Source organism: Apteryx rowi, unplaced genomic scaffold (assembly GCF_003343035.1).
Source record: "Apteryx rowi isolate R43461 unplaced genomic scaffold, aptRow1 scaffold_93, whole genome shotgun sequence".
Taxonomy (NCBI): domain Eukaryota; kingdom Metazoa; phylum Chordata; class Aves; order Apterygiformes; family Apterygidae; genus Apteryx; species Apteryx rowi.
This window is the reverse complement of record NW_020451238.1, coordinates 765,493-783,869: the sequence shown is the minus strand read 5'-3', so window position 1 is coordinate 783,869 and position 18,377 is coordinate 765,493. Positions and strand designations below refer to the sequence as shown.

Sequence of the window (18,377 nt, the reverse complement as noted above, 5' to 3'; positions counted from 1 at the left end):
AATCATTAAAAAAAAAAAAAAAAAAGTGATTTAAGCATACTTGCATTGCTCCCAGAAATGCTTCAAACCTTGGCCCAATGTGAACCTTTTTGTGGAAAATGAAAACATTTGGTCTTTAAGGATCGCTCAAGTAATTTTTTAAAAGATTTTCTGGGAACAGGGCTACAGCTGTATGAATGTCAATATAAAGAATGTCAAGAGAGTCTGTGAATCATCAGATACACTGAAAACCATCTGCATTACTCTGTGTGCTCACCAGTTCAAAATGCTGATGACTTCTTAACTTTCTTGCCATGAAGATATAATACTTTTGCCTGTCTATAAAGAAACTTTTCCTATAATTTTTGGATGGCTTCCCCCATTCTAATTTCCAGCTGGCATCTCAGATACTGGAATAAACATACTGGTGTATTTAAGAATATTAATGTAGGCTACTCACTACTGCAGGGTTCAAGTGGTAGTCATTTTTTAGATCAATTAATGTAATACACATCAGCGTATTTATGGTTTTTAGAACAGCAGTTCATTTTAAAGCAAAATTCCAGTCATTCTATATATGCACAGTACTATGCTGATTTGGTAATACAGGGACACAATTTAATGATTTTCTTTGCATTTGTTTTTACAAGATTCAGATGCCAAAAACAAAACAGAACATTAAGTTACCTGATTTAAAAAAGAAAATCACATACGTTTACAACATCAAAAGAATAAGACGAAATATAAACCTTTGCTACTTACAATTGTTCTATACAGATTAACCAAATCACAAATCTGTCACGATATAAACGTTTAATTGTTACAATGAATAAGAACATACAGAAAATGTTTTTGTTTTGTTTTTCTGTTTTTGTCTTTTTTTTTTTAATAAAATCTTCCTTTGCTTTCTTATTTTAAACTTACCATTAACTAAATTAGCTATGCAAGACTTTTGGGGTACATGACTAAGAAGGCACCAACAGTACAAAGCAAAGACAGAGCAGTTTGAGTATTTTAAGAGTGCTCTACACTGATACAACACAAGAAAAGGCAACAATAGTAAGTAAACCAGCTGCAACCTTTAGAAATTTGTTCTAGATTTACAAAGGTAGTCCAACTTTTACATTTCTTCCAATGCTTCACTTAGTTTGATCACAGCACATGCTACAAAAATCATTGTAAGCTTCACTTTACTAATGTGCACTTTTCACTAATTTAGTGTCTTGATTTCAATCGTCAACTAAACCATTTTAAAGCACAAATGTATTTAAAACTTAGTAAAAGGATTGTTTGGACTTTTTTTTTGTTTAAACCACTGCATTTACAAAAATATTTCCCCTAAAATCTGGGATTGCTTGAAGACATTGCTGTACAAATATAAAAGTACTATGCAAGGGACCAAATTCATGTGTATATTGTGAGTATGTATAGACCTATATTTATACCATATCACTGTGCTGTAACAACACAATAAATTTATCAATAACCAAGGACCATATAAACTATGCTAACATAAGCAAATATATATTAATAAAGTTTAAATCTATAGTACAGTTGCTCAGCAAACCACCTCGACATGGTATAAATATATCATAGCATATTACAGTGGGCAGCAACAACAGGTTTTTCTTTTTTCTGTTCTGTAAGGAAAACCATGCTAAACTCCTTGGGTTTCATTTGGCCACTGCTCAGTTGTGTAATCACCTGCTACTCCTGAAAGCTCATAATGTACCACACCACTCAGCCCATGCAGTGTTGTACACTTCAAATTTTTCATGTGTGATATTGATGAGGAAGATTCTGGTGACAGTCAAGATAGCAGAATAAGATAATTTGCCAAAGCATCCATGAGAATTTTATATGTTTGCATATTTTTCTTCAACTATAAAGTTGGAATGTTTTTGACAGTCAACTGTTTACATTCCTTATTCCCAAAACATCTTTACCATGAAATATGCATGTCACTTCATTTGAGTTTCAGTTCTCTGCTCTACAAATATAGACTAGATAAAGAAAAAAATGTAAAATTATGAAATAATTGACATAACACAGTGTTATTATAGGCACCTTCTTTTAAATTATTTTCCAAATCTGACAAAAAAAGATCATGCTTCTGCATTTAATGCCACAACAAATTTAACTCAACAATGCTTGTTGACTTCAGTAAAAGACTGATGAATGCAATTACTGATGCTGATGGATGCCAATTTGATTCAGCAATAATGGCTAAGGAAGAAAGCCCCAAAGCACCAGATGTTAGGTAAAGCAAACCCTTGGCTCCTCATTCCAAGGGACAGAATTTAAGGGTAAGTCTATACCTCCCCAAAAATCCACAATTAAAGAAAGTATTAAAAATGAATGGGGAAAGCGAAAGATGAATTAAGCTGCCAAAGTTCTTCCTTAATAAATTAAAATTGAGGTGTCACAAGCTAATTTTTCAGTAACAGTCATCTTTCCAACCATGCCAAATTTATTCCTGTAGTCACGATGATCGTACAAGTAGCAGAGATTCTAGAAATAGTTCAACTTTTCAAAACTGAATGAGAAAAGCATTTTGGTAAAGATGTGTAGAAATGTCAAGAGAAACTTCTACACTAGTATCAACAGTCAAGTGCATATTTCTATAGAAATGTTTTTAGCATAGGTTCCATACCACAATTCAATGATCATTGTGCAGTGTCCTGACAATGCTCCTAATATGTTCTACACAACAGAGATTTATGTACCACAGGAACTTCCTAATAGAAAATGCCCTTTAAAGATGAACCCTTGCTTATTAAAAATTAATTTTGGCAGACTAACACTTAACCTATAAGAAAAGGAAAGTTTTGAAATGGAATCTTGTAAGCACCCTTATCTATTGAAATCTAAGTTAATGGCTTTCTAGATTTCTTGGAAAAGCAGACTAAGTGGTATGAGGAAGCCTGGAGTTATTAACCAGCAAGCATCCTTGTATACTACAGTAGCAATTGAACCTGATTTCCATTCAAACACATTACCCAAGAGGAAACCAAAAACTAATTCTTAATGTTAATGTGAAGATAAAAGATTTAAATTTATTTCCAGGAATTACAAGTGCATTTTGTTCATATTAGCAAGCAGTCTTTATACAATCCATTCTTCACTGCTGCCAAAATAAAATGAGAAAAAGACAGCAGAGATATGAAAAGCTAAAAATAGAACTATTTTCCTAAGTTATTTGTTGAATAGCATTTCAGTTGAACACAACTCAGAGGTAACAATAGATTTTTTTTTTTTCTCAATCATAGGCATGTGGCACTTAGACAATCATCTTTGCACAGAAAGCTTTAACAGTCATGCGAGGGCACAGTAATTATTTTAAACAAGGCAAATTTTTCACCACAGAGAGCAGTGGGGAAAGAAAAGGAGGCACTGCACTGGAACATAACACCTAGTAAACTCCACATTATACAATTTCAGTAACAAATACTTGAAAAGATCATTAAAAGGTATACAATTTTAAACATTATTTAGTGCTAGCTTTGTTTGGTTGTCCTAACTCAGCATTATCAGAAAAGTTTGATAGTACTTGACAACAGAACAGTACTTCATGTCACGAGCTCATGGAGGCTGGATTACAAATCACCATAGTGTAGGTTGCAAGAAATGAACTTGAGATGCTGACATGCTGTAGGAGCAAAAGTAAATTCAAACTTTCTCATTTAAAGATGCAGTGTTCCTCTCTGCAAGTACTCTGAATGTCAGTGATTAGATTCAAATGTAAAAACTATCATCCTCATTTGAAGCATTTCATTGGTATGCAGTATGTAGACTGAGTTTATTAACATCATATTTTGGTTTCTCGCTTACCACCACATATGGATGCCTTCCACAGAGAAAAGCATTCACCATTAGGTCATCATGCCATTATGTCTTTGTTAATCTTCCACCACACAGTGAATAAATATAAGTTGGCGAGCTGCCACTCATTCTCTTTGCACAAGTCTTATAAACACTACTACATGGTATGAACTTTGGAAGTACTACACCTCCAACATGGTTAAACTTTAAATGATCTCTTTTAGAAAAGGCAGGGAGAAAAGGTACAAATTTTGTGTATACATGGAATAACGTTTCTTAGATGAATTCAATTAAGCTGGGTTCCTATGTGGCTATTTCACTGTATAGAATACCTGTTTATACAGCACAGGACACCCAAACAAGTGCATAAGCAAGATTAACATGAACACAACTTATGCTGTAATCCATAGCATAATGGTATAAATTCCACTGGATGCTAACCATTTCTATTTAAAAAGGAAGTGCAAAAAAATCTGGGATGTCACTGACTTAAAGTGCCCTGAATAGTAGCTTTTCTAAGAAAAATGCCAGCGACTTCAGTAAAGTCAGAAAAAAAACATAGTTCACGGTGTAAACTTCTTACAGGTTAATGAATTTTCTTCTTGGTTATTGATCCAGGAGTGAAAGGAACCACTGCATCTTTCAAACCAGAAAGCAAGCAGTTAAAATACGGCCAGCAGTAGGTGCACTTACAGTACAGTACTGCAACAGGTCAACAATGGGCATTACGCATAGGAGTGTCAATTACAATTCTTCAGGCTTAAAAGATTCATTGAAAGCATGAAAAGCCAAAACTACTAGAAACTGCCCTCCTGAATGGCTCAAAGGAGTTAGTGGATAAGCTGAGAGAGGCCACAAGACATGACCAACAATAAAGAACTGGGAAGAGGAACAGCAACGTTTGAGCATGCCCAGTCCTTTAAGTCCTTGTCCTACAAAAAAGAGCAGAGACATGTTTCAGTGAAGGAAATTTTAACACTGCCTTTGAAAACAAACACTCTTCCCTACCTCTATGCTTTATATACACTATGTTTACCATAAGTTACAGAGAGCAGTACTAATACATTTGTTATCCTAAACAAAAAAACAAAAAACAAAACAACACTGAGAAGCTCCTTAGCCTAGAAAGTAGCCACCAGAGCACCAAATCTTCAGAAATGTCAACTTCGTTATCCACGTGGGATATACCCCACAGGACACAGGCCATTCCTTGTATAAACCCTCTTAAAGTCTTCAATGACAAAAAACCAAAAATAGTTATAAACATGGCTACTAAACAGGAAGAAGTTTCTACCTTCCTCCAAATAAATTAAGTACCTTATTTGGTGGTCTGAAGAATCAGTTATTTTCACACAGCTTTTCATCTCCAAAAACTACAGTCAGATGATGTCAAATTTTGAATCTCAAGAAATAACCAACTAGAAAAGCTAGCTGATAAAGTATGGGGGAAGGGGTGGAAATAGAAACCCGCAGGAAGAGAATGTTATTGTGCATTTTAAGCCAACTGCTGGTGACTGGCCTTCACTGTAATGTTAACTACTTATGTTTAAACTGTTGTGAAGTGGAACAGCTAATAACTCTAACCACAAATGACTTGTACAAATCACCAGCATATCATTATTAAGCTAAGTAAAAATAGCTAAATTTCAGTATCATGTCAGCCAAATCAACTCTTCATAGAGGCATTTAAAGGTAACATTTTTAGCAGATCAGAAATTTCCCTTAGCACTGGGTCATTGATATCTTTATCCCTAATCCCTTAATCCCTAATACAACCTAGTAAGTATGGATTGGGCAAAGAAGCAGGTAGGAGAGATCGTAACCTGGGATTTACCACAACGTTACCTGTTTGCTCTCCTTCCTGGATGCTATGGCCTACTGACAACAGGCTTCATCTTCCTCCTAAAAGTTACATCATTTTCTTCCAAGAGCATATGTACTGCCAGTGCTTCTTAAGCAGAATTAACATTAGAAAGCATGGAAGGGAAATAAGCACCATCCATCTTACTGTGTCCCAGGTCTAATTCGATTGGCAAAGGCCAACTAATAAGAACAGCCAGACGTGCTAACCTCAGACTCACCTAAAATTTAATTATTAAAATAGTTTCAAGTGTTAGCCTGTAAGTTTAATAAACCAAATACAGTATTTCTAAAAATCAAAATAACTTCAGCTGTAAATTTCTATACATCTGAATACTGACGCTAGTGACAACAGATGTTACCTATTTAAGTATAAACTCTATTTCCAAAAATTTCCCTCAACTTTTTTTTTTTTTCTCCCCCTCAACATCAATTGAAAGGAACCGGGGGTAAAAGCAATCTAGAAACTCAAATCCCATTTTCAGTGCAGAAAAAATACCAGCTGTAGCAAAGCAACAAAGCTTCCATAATTGCTGCCTCAGCCACGGATCTCCTGCAGTGAGGAAGTTGACAGGCTCAAAATTTAGCCTTTCTGCTGAAACTGCCAACAAGAGATGGTACTTGTAGAACGCTGCTGTTGACTGAGAATAGCACAGAAACTATTTTTAAGACCATAACCTAGGCAACCTAGATTAGGCTGTCTTCTTTAGTTAGTTTTTCTTTTCCAGTCGCAAAACTTAAAGATACTTTAAAATATTGGTATCATAGAAGTTTCACAAGTATCACAAAAATTATTCGTATCAATATTTGACTAAATTTGTACAAAACTACTGAGACTTGCAAGTCTTGCAGTATATGAAGACCAGTTAAGTTTATCTGTCATATATATTCTATTGATAAATGTAAGCTATAAAGATGTACTTAAATATTTTTTCCTTATTCTTTGAGTTAGATATTTAATTGATTTTAAAAAGAATTGCCAACAGAGACACTGAAAATCAGTCAGTACGTTTTAAATTAAGGGAGTTTAAATCTTCAGAAGCTTAGCAAACTTAATCAAAACTTATGAATACTTAGATGACTATCATTACATGCTTATACAACTATTTCAGAAGTACTCAAAACTGAAGTTTTAGGTCATACTGTGTTTTTTTTTTCCTTTTTCTATTTAAATAAATTCCTAAGAGATTTCCCTTCTGTACATTACATTTAAGAAAGTATTTTTAAAACAAGCATTTGAAGCCATACAACAAAATATTCTATAATATTTTACATGAATATATTTGTCTCCTTAAAAAGTCTTTTGAATAATATTTGCATTTCAAAGTGTTTCATAGCTTTTATTCTGAGAGATACTATTTAAATGTAGCTGTCATTACTTAAATGTAATCTAAAATCTAGGCAAACATCTCAAAGAATTGCCCGGACTCCCTATAGACACTTTAATATTGCAGAGAAAATTAAACCCATTTCTTCAATAACAGAATAGGACAGGTCAAATTAATAAGCATAACCAGCTACAAAAGGACTGCTTTACTATATCAAGAAAAATGGTAAGTTATATATTTCACTAGTGGCAACTATGAAGTTGCAAAATTCTTCCCCCCACCCAAATGGTTTCTTATTCTTGTGACTTTACCTATGCACAATTTAAGATCGATATCCTGGCTGGAATCTAGCAGTTTCCTCAAAAATCAGTTCTTTCAGCTTTTCCTTCGGCAAGTCATCCAACTCCATGTCAAACTTGAAGGGTGCTTCAGCTACAGGCTTAATAATATAAAAACACATTAGTACTTTTCCTAATATTACTGTACTCTGGAAATTTCATGTAGTGTGTGTGAAAAAAATCTGAAAAAGAACGTACACCACAAATAATTACTGTACAGTCTTCAGGAAACAGCCCATTCTGTTAATCCCTTTTGTGCTTTGTATATTAGTTTACTAAATTTTAAATCAATCTGTAGTAAATAGATACTCAAACCTAAAAAAACAAGTTAAAATATTTGCTTAAACAGAGGCTCATAACTTAATAACTACCTGAAGAAAAATATCTGAAACGTTTTAATTCCTCATAATAATTTTTTTGTCCCAGAAGTCAAGCTTATTTCCTCCTCCTCTACTTTTGTGCTAAAGTAATCTGAAATCTCGTCAGCATTATACTAAACTACAGCAAGTCCAGTTTTTTTAGTTTTCTGTTTTAATKGATAATCTGATGTCAAGCTCAATTATTTTCCTCCTTTATCTCAGCCATTATAAAACAAAATCACAGTGCATTAAGAAGTCTGATTTTCAAGAGAGTATTCCTTAGCATCTACTCATTTTGTATTATGCCTCCAAAATGCAGTACTATAACAAGAAATACAGAATAAAAACAGAACATCAATTTCAAGTTGGGAGTAAAGTCAAACCGATTTTGTGGTTTGATTATTTAAAATAATGTGTATTTAAACTACCATTAGATATCTCTATATACAAGCAAGCCTTTCTAATGTGGAAGAAAACTAAGAATGCAAAAACAGACATTATCAAGTAAAATCTAGCAATTAACCTATTCACTGTTAGAGAACAAAACAAAACAAGAAAACCCACACGTTTGGAATCCCATTGCTTTTATAATTTCGTAGTCTGAACAGGGAACAGGTACAGATGTTCCCTTAAAAGGGTAGTAATACAGTTAACTCGCAAGCACTTGACTAAATGATGACACCTTAAAGTGTATTTTTCCTAAATCTAGGCTATAAAACCTGCTGAATACAAATCATGGTTTAGAAGGAACTTTGTAACAAATCTGTGGCTACCTTCTTGGTAGTGTATTAATCTGTGTACTCATTGGCATAAATCTATTTAAAAGATATGTAGCAAAGTTTAAAGTTTCCTATGAAAAATTAACACTATAAAATTTCTTGAAAGATACCTAAAATGAAACAGCACAAATTTCAAATATATAGAGCACCTGCAGTTCTTCTTTAACTTCTTATTCTCAAGTTGGAACACTATTACACATAATTTTTACACATAATAATGTATTATTTTGAAATTTATCAAGAGCCAAATTAGTGTTCTCAATTTCCATAGGGAACCAGAAAACAAATACTGTCCCATATAGTTATGGTGATTACACACAAACACATGCTATGTGAACACATTTCTAAAAATTTTGGTAAGTTGGTTTTTATACTTCATTCTTAATACATTTTTTAAGTCCATTACAACAGCAAAAAAATTGCCCTTACACTAACGAGGAAAATAACCTTTCTGTTACATCATTTAACCAATAACATATACATTCTAATGATGTCTTTACCTCATCACTTGGATCATAATACTGCTCCAGATATGGATGGGCTAAAGCTTGCTCCACTTCAATTCGCTTATGAGGATTAAAGGTCAACATTTTATCCAACAAATCAAGTGCTAAGAGGAAAAAAGTAAACAAGATTTCAATATATGCTCCAAATTGCAATGTGCAAAAGAAGTTATAATCACTGATATTACATAGAAAAGACACGCTCATAGAAAAGACACACTACCCTAATTTTGTGCTAATTTCAATTTAAGACTTCCTTAAGTCTTCGCAGTTCCTCAGCTGTAGTAGCAGTAATAGAAGCAGCAGAATGCTTCCTGTAACTTGGGCAGAGTATCTTCCTCTGCCCATCTTATCAGCATTCCTTGGTTAGTTTCCTTTAGCAAAATTTAGTATGTTTTAAGAACATGTCTAAAAAAAGTATACCCTTTCAAAGGGTCTTCAGTGTCACAATGAACACCAAGGGAAAAGACGCACAGAACCTTATCTGTAGCTAAATCAGACTGCACCAAAACAGAAACTGGACAGACTGGGTTTCTTTATGCAAACAGGTGCTCTGGATTTTTGGCAAAAAAAATCCAAAACAAGACAGATCTTTTCTAAAGTGAAGAAGTTATCAAGAACATACTCCTCTTCCAGAAGTACAAGAAGGTGGATTAATAAAGCTGATGGCAGCTCCGACTACCTGCTTTAATGTTTAATGAGGAAAACCTCATCCAGAACTCATTACAGTTCTAGATCCTCACAGTGAACTATTATAGCACAACTAGCACTGCAGAAGATACTCTCCAGCTAAGATGCAATCATGTTCATATGAAAGAGATATGAAAGGCAAAATCTGTTGAAGACAACTAATAAAGACTCCACAGAGAACTTTAAGATCCAGTAAGACAGAGAGTGAGGTTTGATCTGGAGAAATACTACAGGTTAAAGTCACTGCAACTCTTCAGCTGCTCTGATTGCGACAGATTTTCATTTCCAGGAAAAGAAAACAAGAAAAAAAAAGAAAAGATTTTAGCAGTAAGAAACCCAAACATATTTGCAGTATCACGCGTTCTACTCCATTTCTTCTCCTCACCACATGATTTACAATACAGAACTTAAATACAGGTTCTCATTGCACCAAAGTAGTTGTAGTTTGCATCAGGATAAGATGCCTGGATGGATACAAAGCATTTCAGAAGTTAAAAGACAAAAATGTACGATTGCATTTAAAGGCAGTTTTAAAAAGCCCCAAACTTACACTACACAACAATTAACATTAAATATCTTTTAATCTGTTGAATACAGTTTTCTCAACTCTGAAAACTTGCATGTTGACACCATGCTAAAGCACGTTGTGCACAGTGTTYTTCATTGAAATGTTGGCAAATAGTTTATTGAAATACTACTCTGTCAAAGCTACTCTGAAGACTTAGATGAAAAGGTGTTACAGAAGTCAGGCAAACTGTATGTTCCCCTAGCAGCTAAGCACATCAGCATTGCTACAAATTTGAGCTGTCAAAAGCCCACAGTAGAAAATTCTCAGTGAGGAGCACTGTTATAAAAGCTGAATAAACCACTGCTGTCTGAAGAAGTAAGATCTCTCAATGATAAGATTAATCAGCTCTACATAATTCCTTGTGCAGAAATCAGCTTTAGTGTGGTAGTTCAGTACCTGATCATATTCACTGAGAGTAAATTATCATATCAGTTCAAAAACTTTGTGTGACTTATGAATTGTGTCAGAGCAGGTAGAAGAGCCCTGTACTGTGAATACAGCAACTCTTAAACCGTATGAAGTAGAATTTAAAAGGCAAGTTAATAGTTACATAGCAAAACAAAATATATCAAACCTTTAACAAGGCATTGGAAAGAAAGATAATTCTTACACTCCTTGCTTTTACAACTTTAGCTCCAATTATCATAACTGGAATCTTTTTAAGACATTAAAATTTAGCATTTTGTACAGCTTAAGTGCCCACATTTTGAAGGACATTATCATATCTGATATAGAGCCAACACACAGACTGCACAAGCTATACAAAGTGAGYTTGGAATTAAGAAGCTATCTTACTTCTGTTTCCAGAAATTAGGTTCAGAATTTGTTTGATGTCTGCGTCAAAATCCAGTCCCAACATTCAGCACTTGAGTAATGTATCATTCTTTCGAAGACGATAGCAAAAGTTAGGATTTCCATGTTTTACATGGAAGATAAAGCTCAAAATACCACAACATGAAATTCTAGGTTGTTATTAAAATTTGTTTAAAAAGAGATGAGCTGGTAAAACAGCTTCATGCTGATTCACGTTTTCATATTGGATTTATACAGCTGTTTTAAGGGACCTGGATGTTTTATTTCCACCATAGGTAATGGTAAATGCTTAAGGTGGTTTTAAAAATCCCATCCTATTACTTTTAGTGCTCACTTCCATTTTTAAAGATCTGATACAACGTAATAGAACATAAAATACCTTTGGGGTCAGCATTTGGAAACAGCCTGTTCCATGGTACCTTATTTTTGTGTGGTAGGGAAAGTAAGTAGTTTCTGGCCTTTAAATTTATTATACAATTCAAATCTTCTTGGGAAGGGGATCCAAGTATACCTTAAAAAAAAATTACAAACAGTGCTGCATTCCTATGAAAAGTACATTAAAATAGTCACATCACATTTTATAAGACTCAATATTAAAACTACCCCGAAGATTTCATCCTAAATGTTTTAGGATTACAGAATATCTTAGGAATTTTTAGAAACATTTACTAAAAATGGTCAAGTTAATTTTTCTGGTAAGCAAACAAATGTATTTAAGTTTTCCTAATTATCAGTACTCCATTTAAAAGATCTCAAGGCTGTAAGTTGCTTACCTGTAGAAATACATAAATGAATAAATTAACTTGGATCTATTTGTATATTTGAGCTTTATACATCTCTTCTGATGGAGTAAATAAACTGGTAGGTATCTTCTAGCTTCCCCTCAAATCAATGATTTATCACAGAAATCACTGCAAAAATAACTACAGGGAACAGATAATGCACCTACAGATCCATATGTTATATATTCTTAAAGATATTACATATACACATAGTAGCATAGAAGAAAAGAGATAAGACCAAACAAGAGAAAGAAACGGGTGACCAAGACTAGTCTAGCTGGTAGAGATGGAGAGAGAGCAGATGGACATGGAAATGCTACGTTTATATTAAGCTTACCAAGGATATGGTTAAGTTGGTCAAGGTAGTGTTTTCCTGGAAAGATAGGTCTGTTAGAGAGCATCTCTGCCAGAATACAGCCTACTGACCAGATGTCAATAGACTTCGTATAACCCTGCAAGTAAAGGCAAAAAAACATTTTTGTTCAAAGATATTTTTGCATAATTGCAGTAACATGTTACTTTACTAAATTCTGAAAGTGCACTTGTGTAATTCATTTTTCAAGATTAGATGAGTCATGCTTACTCATGCTGTTTAATTTTTCTGGTACAGTAAGGAATAATTAAGAATTGTATATCAAAAACACTACTTAGAAGTGGTAACAAGAACTGAAATATGTAATATATGCTGTTCCAAAAGGATTCTCTTCAGTTTAGCTATACCAACTTAGTAATACCAACTGCAATTTTTGCAAGACTCCCTAATTTTATAGTCAATTTACACTAGCAAATTTTGGAAACAAGCTAATCCCTTATATTCTTATTAATTCTACAGTTCCTAACAGTATGTTAAATACACATGTGCGTGCCATGAAAAAATGCAGTCCTTCTTCCTAAGAGTATAGGATCTAAATATGACACAAGACATAAGAAAGAAGCCTTCATCATCAGAAGGATGGAAGGACAAAACAGATTGTTGGTTCATTAGTTTGTAAAACACAACAGGTAAGTAGTTAAGATGATGTGAGAAGGCTAACAGTAGGAAACAAGATCTATGTGATATAACAAGAATGGAACAAATTATGTTATTTTCATGCATATAACCTGTGTTATCTGTAAGAAGAGGCTTGGATTCAGCAGCAGTACAGTTACGCTAGTGCCTGGGTAATACAAGGGCAAGTCTGCTTCAAGAGTCCTCGCCCAAGAGCTCCCCTTGCCTCATTCTCCCATAGCCTGCTGTCCACTACTCTCCTCCTATTAGCAGGGAGCTTCCAGCAAAAGACAGTGACTTTGCTGAACCCACAGCCACCTCAGCACCAGCTTCTCACTGTGTGATTACTTGACTGTTTTCAAAGCACTGTAATTCTAAAAGGAATCACGTTATAGGCCTGGAACATAGTAATTTCACCACTTCTTAAGAAACATACACAAAATATTTTCTTGTAAAAGCTGATAAACATATGTGGATATCCAGAAAAAGTTGAATTAGGTTGTCCTATGTTTTATGGCTTCAAAGTGACTTTAAAATACAAGAAATCTTAAAAAAAAAATCCAGTTCATCAGATAACTATTGTTTTCTATGTTAACTAAATGTTAACTATGTGCATGAAACACAGTATCGCCTTAACAAATCAAACTCAACAACATGTGGAATATCTAAAAGAACCTGATCAGAGTGTTGGACTCTGACAAAAGATTATGAAGGACTTATCACATATAGGAATCAGATACACCTTAACACAGCCACAGAAGAAAATGTGAATAACTTCAAGTATAAAATACAGAGGGATGATTTGATTAAGATTACGGGAAAGCAATTAAGATTGACATACAGCAAAGATCACATACCTTTAGAATCAGATTTACCCTCATTATACATTCTACACTTAAATTAAGATGTCAAGATAACACTAAGACAGCATTTGCAAGTCTTGATGAAGACAGTAGTAAAATGCTCTCATTACTAGTACTTCTGTCCTGTTCTATAGAAGGGTGTTTGATGGAAAGATGACTCATGAATGACAAGGACTGGGCACATGAGAACTCACACACATGTATACTCAGTTGTACTATCCAGTAATTATACCTGGAATCACATATTTATTGGAAACCAGTACCTAGACAGCAAACCCATTATCGTGTTTCCTGCATGATTTCCTCATGCATCCTGATCCTAAAAACACAGGAGGGAAAAAAGCAAAATTTGGTACTCACAAGTGACAGGAACACCATAGCAGCGCACTATGACACTTACCTTAGAATTCAGCATGATTTCAGGAGCCCTGTACCAACGTGTGGCTACATATTCTGTTAAGAATCCTGTGTGATCGTGATCTGGATCTGCAACACGAGCCAGTCCAAAGTCACAAATCTGGTTTTAAATTAAAAAAAGCATATTAGAAATACAGTTTCCAATGCAACAATAAACATTAACTGACCAAGTCACCTTTCCCCAATGTATGATGCATCACCTACAAACATAGTAATGTTAACCTGTATTTGTAGAAACAAATTATTGCACAAAAGTTATGAAAAGCGTTTTGGATGCAAGTACAAAGAGTATTTGATTAGGCTCAACAGCAGAGTAAATGGTATGGGAAAGAAAAATGTTCCTGCTGAACAGTTTATTTTCTGCTAGCAGCTTACTTAACACCTTCTCTGCTAGGTAGGTGTCAAGATGTACTGCTCCAGCTTGTTATTAGAAACTTATCAGAACAAGTGTAGAGAAAAGAGAAAGGGATTAGTATTGCCAAAAATCAAAATTACTGACCAACGCATTCCTAGCGTAGTTCAATACCCTTTTTTCCAAAAGCTACTGTCACAACTGTGCATCTTTGCAAAAGAAACATCCTGCCCAATCATGAGATAATGGTAGACTGGAGAGATCATAGGCTGCCAGAGGAAGCATGAGCCTCTTCTTTTTGTTTTAATAAAAAAATAAACAATTAAATAATTTAAAAAACCCACCCCACCAAAACATTTCTCAATACTGTAACAGGAAGGTAATTTTATCCAACTGGGGCAGGGGGGGAGGTTGATCTAGACTAGCAAGTCCAGCAGAAAGGAGAAATTGTTTTTGACTGTCCTCCAGTAAGAAGGCAGAGCTATTTAATGGGAGAAGCAGCCCTTAAGATTTGACTAGCGTCCTCTCTCCAGAGAGGATCTAAGAARACTGAAAATGTGAAGAAAAATAGTTTTCTAAAATACAGCAGCTGCTGCTTTCTATCATCCTACTGATAAACGGCAAGCTTGTGGAGTGACACATTAGCCACATCCATATGCTTTCACTGCCACCAAACACTAGTCTAAGATAATGATCAATTTCAACATGAAATTTGTAACAAAATGGTATTTGCATGAGAGAGTATTTTCCCTCAGAAAAACAAAGCATCAAATGTTTGCAAAACAAACAGTTAAGAGGTTCCTCCTATACACATATTTTATAATAGACACTCTTTGATAGTTAATTGTGCATACTGCATATATTAAAGAATGGGAAATAGTAATATGTTGTAGTCAATAAAGATTGTACTACATAATCTCGCCAAAACCTCAGAAATATCATTGTACCCAGCAACCTATTCCTTTATGTTCCTGGAAGGACAGCCAGTAAAACCCAGTTCAATTAACAGACCAGTTAAAGGAGGAGTGATTCAGCTGAGTAAAAGCTACATCTGAAAGTCAGGATTCAGCAACCAACTGCTACACAGAGGGACTGAAGAAAAGATTATGATGAAACTCTAAACCAGCCTGCACAGAAGGACTCCTTTGACTTTAGCTACATATACCTCCCCCCTTCCCAAATCCTTAAAAAACAAATAAACAAAAAGAACCCTTTTAAGAACGTCAAGGTTTTCCCAGGCTACAGAGATAGGGCAGCTGCCTTGTTTGCAATTAGCAGCTTACATAAAGAGAACCAGCACAAATAATCAGATGAGTTTCCTGTAAAGACAGGCCAAGAAACTGTAGAGAACAGCATTACGGACTTCAGAAGATAATTATGCAGACAGATAGAATTGTTGCAACCTCTTCCTCCTACCCTCACAAAAAAAGCTAGATGAGACTAAAGCAAGGAGACCTTTGCAGAATTAGGGTATCACATATAAGCAAAGTGCTATAGTTGGTTATAATGAAGACAGAAGAAGAAAGACTCTCTCCAGTCCACAGTAAGGAGAAAGACCTGAATTAAAGATGTCTGTGAATCTCTCAACCCAAGTAGAAAGAAGTGGAACATGAGATGGAAAGGAAGATTATTGAACAAAGAGAGCTCATTAAAATGACAAAGTCCCTGCTGACTTGAGCAGAAACAGGTTAAGCAGAAAAGAAGAATCTCCATTAGCGAGAAAGGCACCGAGTTTGAGGCTGTAAGAAAGAGCAGCTTTTGGCTGTGGCTTCGCCAGCTGCAGAGCTAATCAGAAGCATTAAGAGGGCAGAATAAGAGAGAAACTGGAGGGTCAGCATTCTGCCCGAAGTCCCTGGTGAAAGGGAAGTCGAACAGAGACGGACTGTACCCTGGTGGGGGTGGACAGTTCTTGCCCTGTGGCAACAGAACACATTTAACAGAGCAGCGACCTTACATAGGACAAAAAAAAGTTGTGGGTCCACTATGCCTGTTCAAATATTAAACTTAATTGGGAAGAGTCAAAGCACAAGAAGGAGATAGGCTTCTCAACCAGAAATAAAACAAAAGAAGGAACACAGAATCCGTGGGAGGGGTATAATGACAGGCAAAAGAATTTTTGACATTTGCCTAAGTCACAGCAGAAAATAAAAAAAACCAACAACTGCATAACGAAAGACCCAGATGTCAGTCAATGCTTCATACCTTGTTTCTCTCACTAAACAATAATAAAAAATCCCCAGCATCCTATGTATATATTTAACTTCCAATTCTTGAAAACAATATTCCTGTAATCACTTACCACATAAGTATTTTTGTAGAGATGTTTTTTACATTGGATGAAGCCATGAAGCAGATGGGAAAGTTTATCAGGAACATGCACTTATGACTATTTACTAAGCAAGTTAAACRATACCTGACAGTACTACTAATACACTGAAAAATCTGAAGGGTTGTATCATCCACTACTCTGTGCATGTATGTGTATGTACATTTTTGTAAAAAAGGAAAAGAGGTGCCTTCATGAAAATTAGTTGTTAATAATGAGAGGGTAATTGAAACAGTTTAGAGTTTCTAGAGTAATTGGTAAAATCCTGAAACAAACAATAAATTGCAGTCTTCCCTCAAGAAAAACCTTCCTTATCCCCTTCTGCTTAAGTCTATTAAACTATTTAGTACCTTGTGGATGTTTAGTACTTGGAATTCTGTTGCCTTTCAGTGTAGCTTTGCTTTGTATTCAATATAGAGAGAGAAAAGCACAACTTATTTATGATATTGCTAGAGTGCATTGATGTTTTAATCAAGTTAAAGGAGTGGATTCTCAGCTAGAGTAAACTGGTGCACTGAAGACACATTACAGCATACTAGTTGAGAATCTGTTTAAAATAACGTTGACCTGATTTTCTGAAGGATTAACACTACTGGCCTGGGAAAATGATGTGGTCATGACAGCTTTTCTGTAATGTGTTTCATTTCTGAGATTGCAAAACAGGTCAAATTCTTGGGCTCAGATGACCATGACAGCACATGAAAATATTTCCAAAAAACATTAGATAATATTTTAGAGTATATTCCAGCCTACAGCATGTCAGAGTACATACACCTCCATTATTTACGGGAAAGATGCCAGGCTGTAAAAGAGCAAACCAGCATCTTTACTACCTGGGACTCTCACTGGAAAGAGCTTCCAAGGTACTGGTTTTCATGAACTCTTAAACCTAATCTGTGACTGAGAAGACATAAAAGGAATAGTAGTTAAGTCAAATTATGTACTCTGGACTTATCACATAGTAGATGAAAGCTCATGAAAGTTATGACTTTAAGGCTTCATTTAGATGAGTATGTAGCTTACCCCAAGGAAAAAGAAACAGCTTTAGGCTCTGCACTTTTGCCCTTAACCTTTCAGATAATCAGGACAATCTACAGGGTTCACAGATGAATTGTGTCAATACAGACAAATATATTCCTTTCCTAGGAATGGAATCTACAATCCAGAGGTCAAGAACATGTTTAAGGGAGAGGAAAGAAGGAGCTCCTGTTACAACTTGTAGGACACGGGGCTCCAGAAGAGATCAATAGATCTCAGAACACCTTTAATGAAAGAGGCTAATGGCATTACCACTGAAGATGAACAAACTTTCTATTTTTGTTCCTCTGAAAGTGTGATTTTTTTTCCCTTTAAGTTGTTCATTTTCACAGTATGTCATGTTCTGAATTTACGTAAGATGATCATTTTGTAAGCACGCACATGTATATAGCAGTCCCACAGACTGGCAGAACCGCCCTAAAAGAAACAAGTTGGTACAAGTACAGCATTCATCAGACAAGGCCTGCCATGCACTAGTTTTCTCTCCAATTCTTTTGTTTAAACTTTAGATGTGGTATTACAGCATAATAACAGAGTTCCCTTTAGGTTATGAAAAAGCATGTGCGCTGGCA

General features: G+C 35.0%; 1 protein-coding gene across 3 annotated transcripts in view; it reads right to left on the bottom strand.

Moving 5' to 3' along the window:
• Window positions 1–575: 575 nt before the first annotated feature.
• The window catches only part of MAPK1 (mitogen-activated protein kinase 1), a 38,938-nt gene continuing 21,136 nt past the window's right edge, over window positions 576–18,377 (bottom strand). The window contains exons 4-9 of one of the 3 annotated variants that reach the window (XR_003257877.1): window positions 14,073–14,189; window positions 12,159–12,273; window positions 11,419–11,550; window positions 8,966–9,075; window positions 5,647–7,428; window positions 576–4,733 (exon numbers count right to left, since the gene is read on the bottom strand). Coding sequence is in view for 2 of the 3 variants with exons in the window: in XM_026091858.1 (XP_025947643.1) it covers window positions 7,312–7,428; window positions 8,966–9,075; window positions 11,419–11,550; window positions 12,159–12,273; window positions 14,073–14,189 (591 nt within the window). In the remaining variant the exon portion in view is untranslated. The remainder of the gene's footprint in view (window positions 4,734–5,646; window positions 7,429–8,965; window positions 9,076–11,418; window positions 11,551–12,158; window positions 12,274–14,072; window positions 14,190–18,377) is intronic. The other 2 variants (XM_026091858.1, XM_026091859.1) reach the window with 2 other exon arrangements.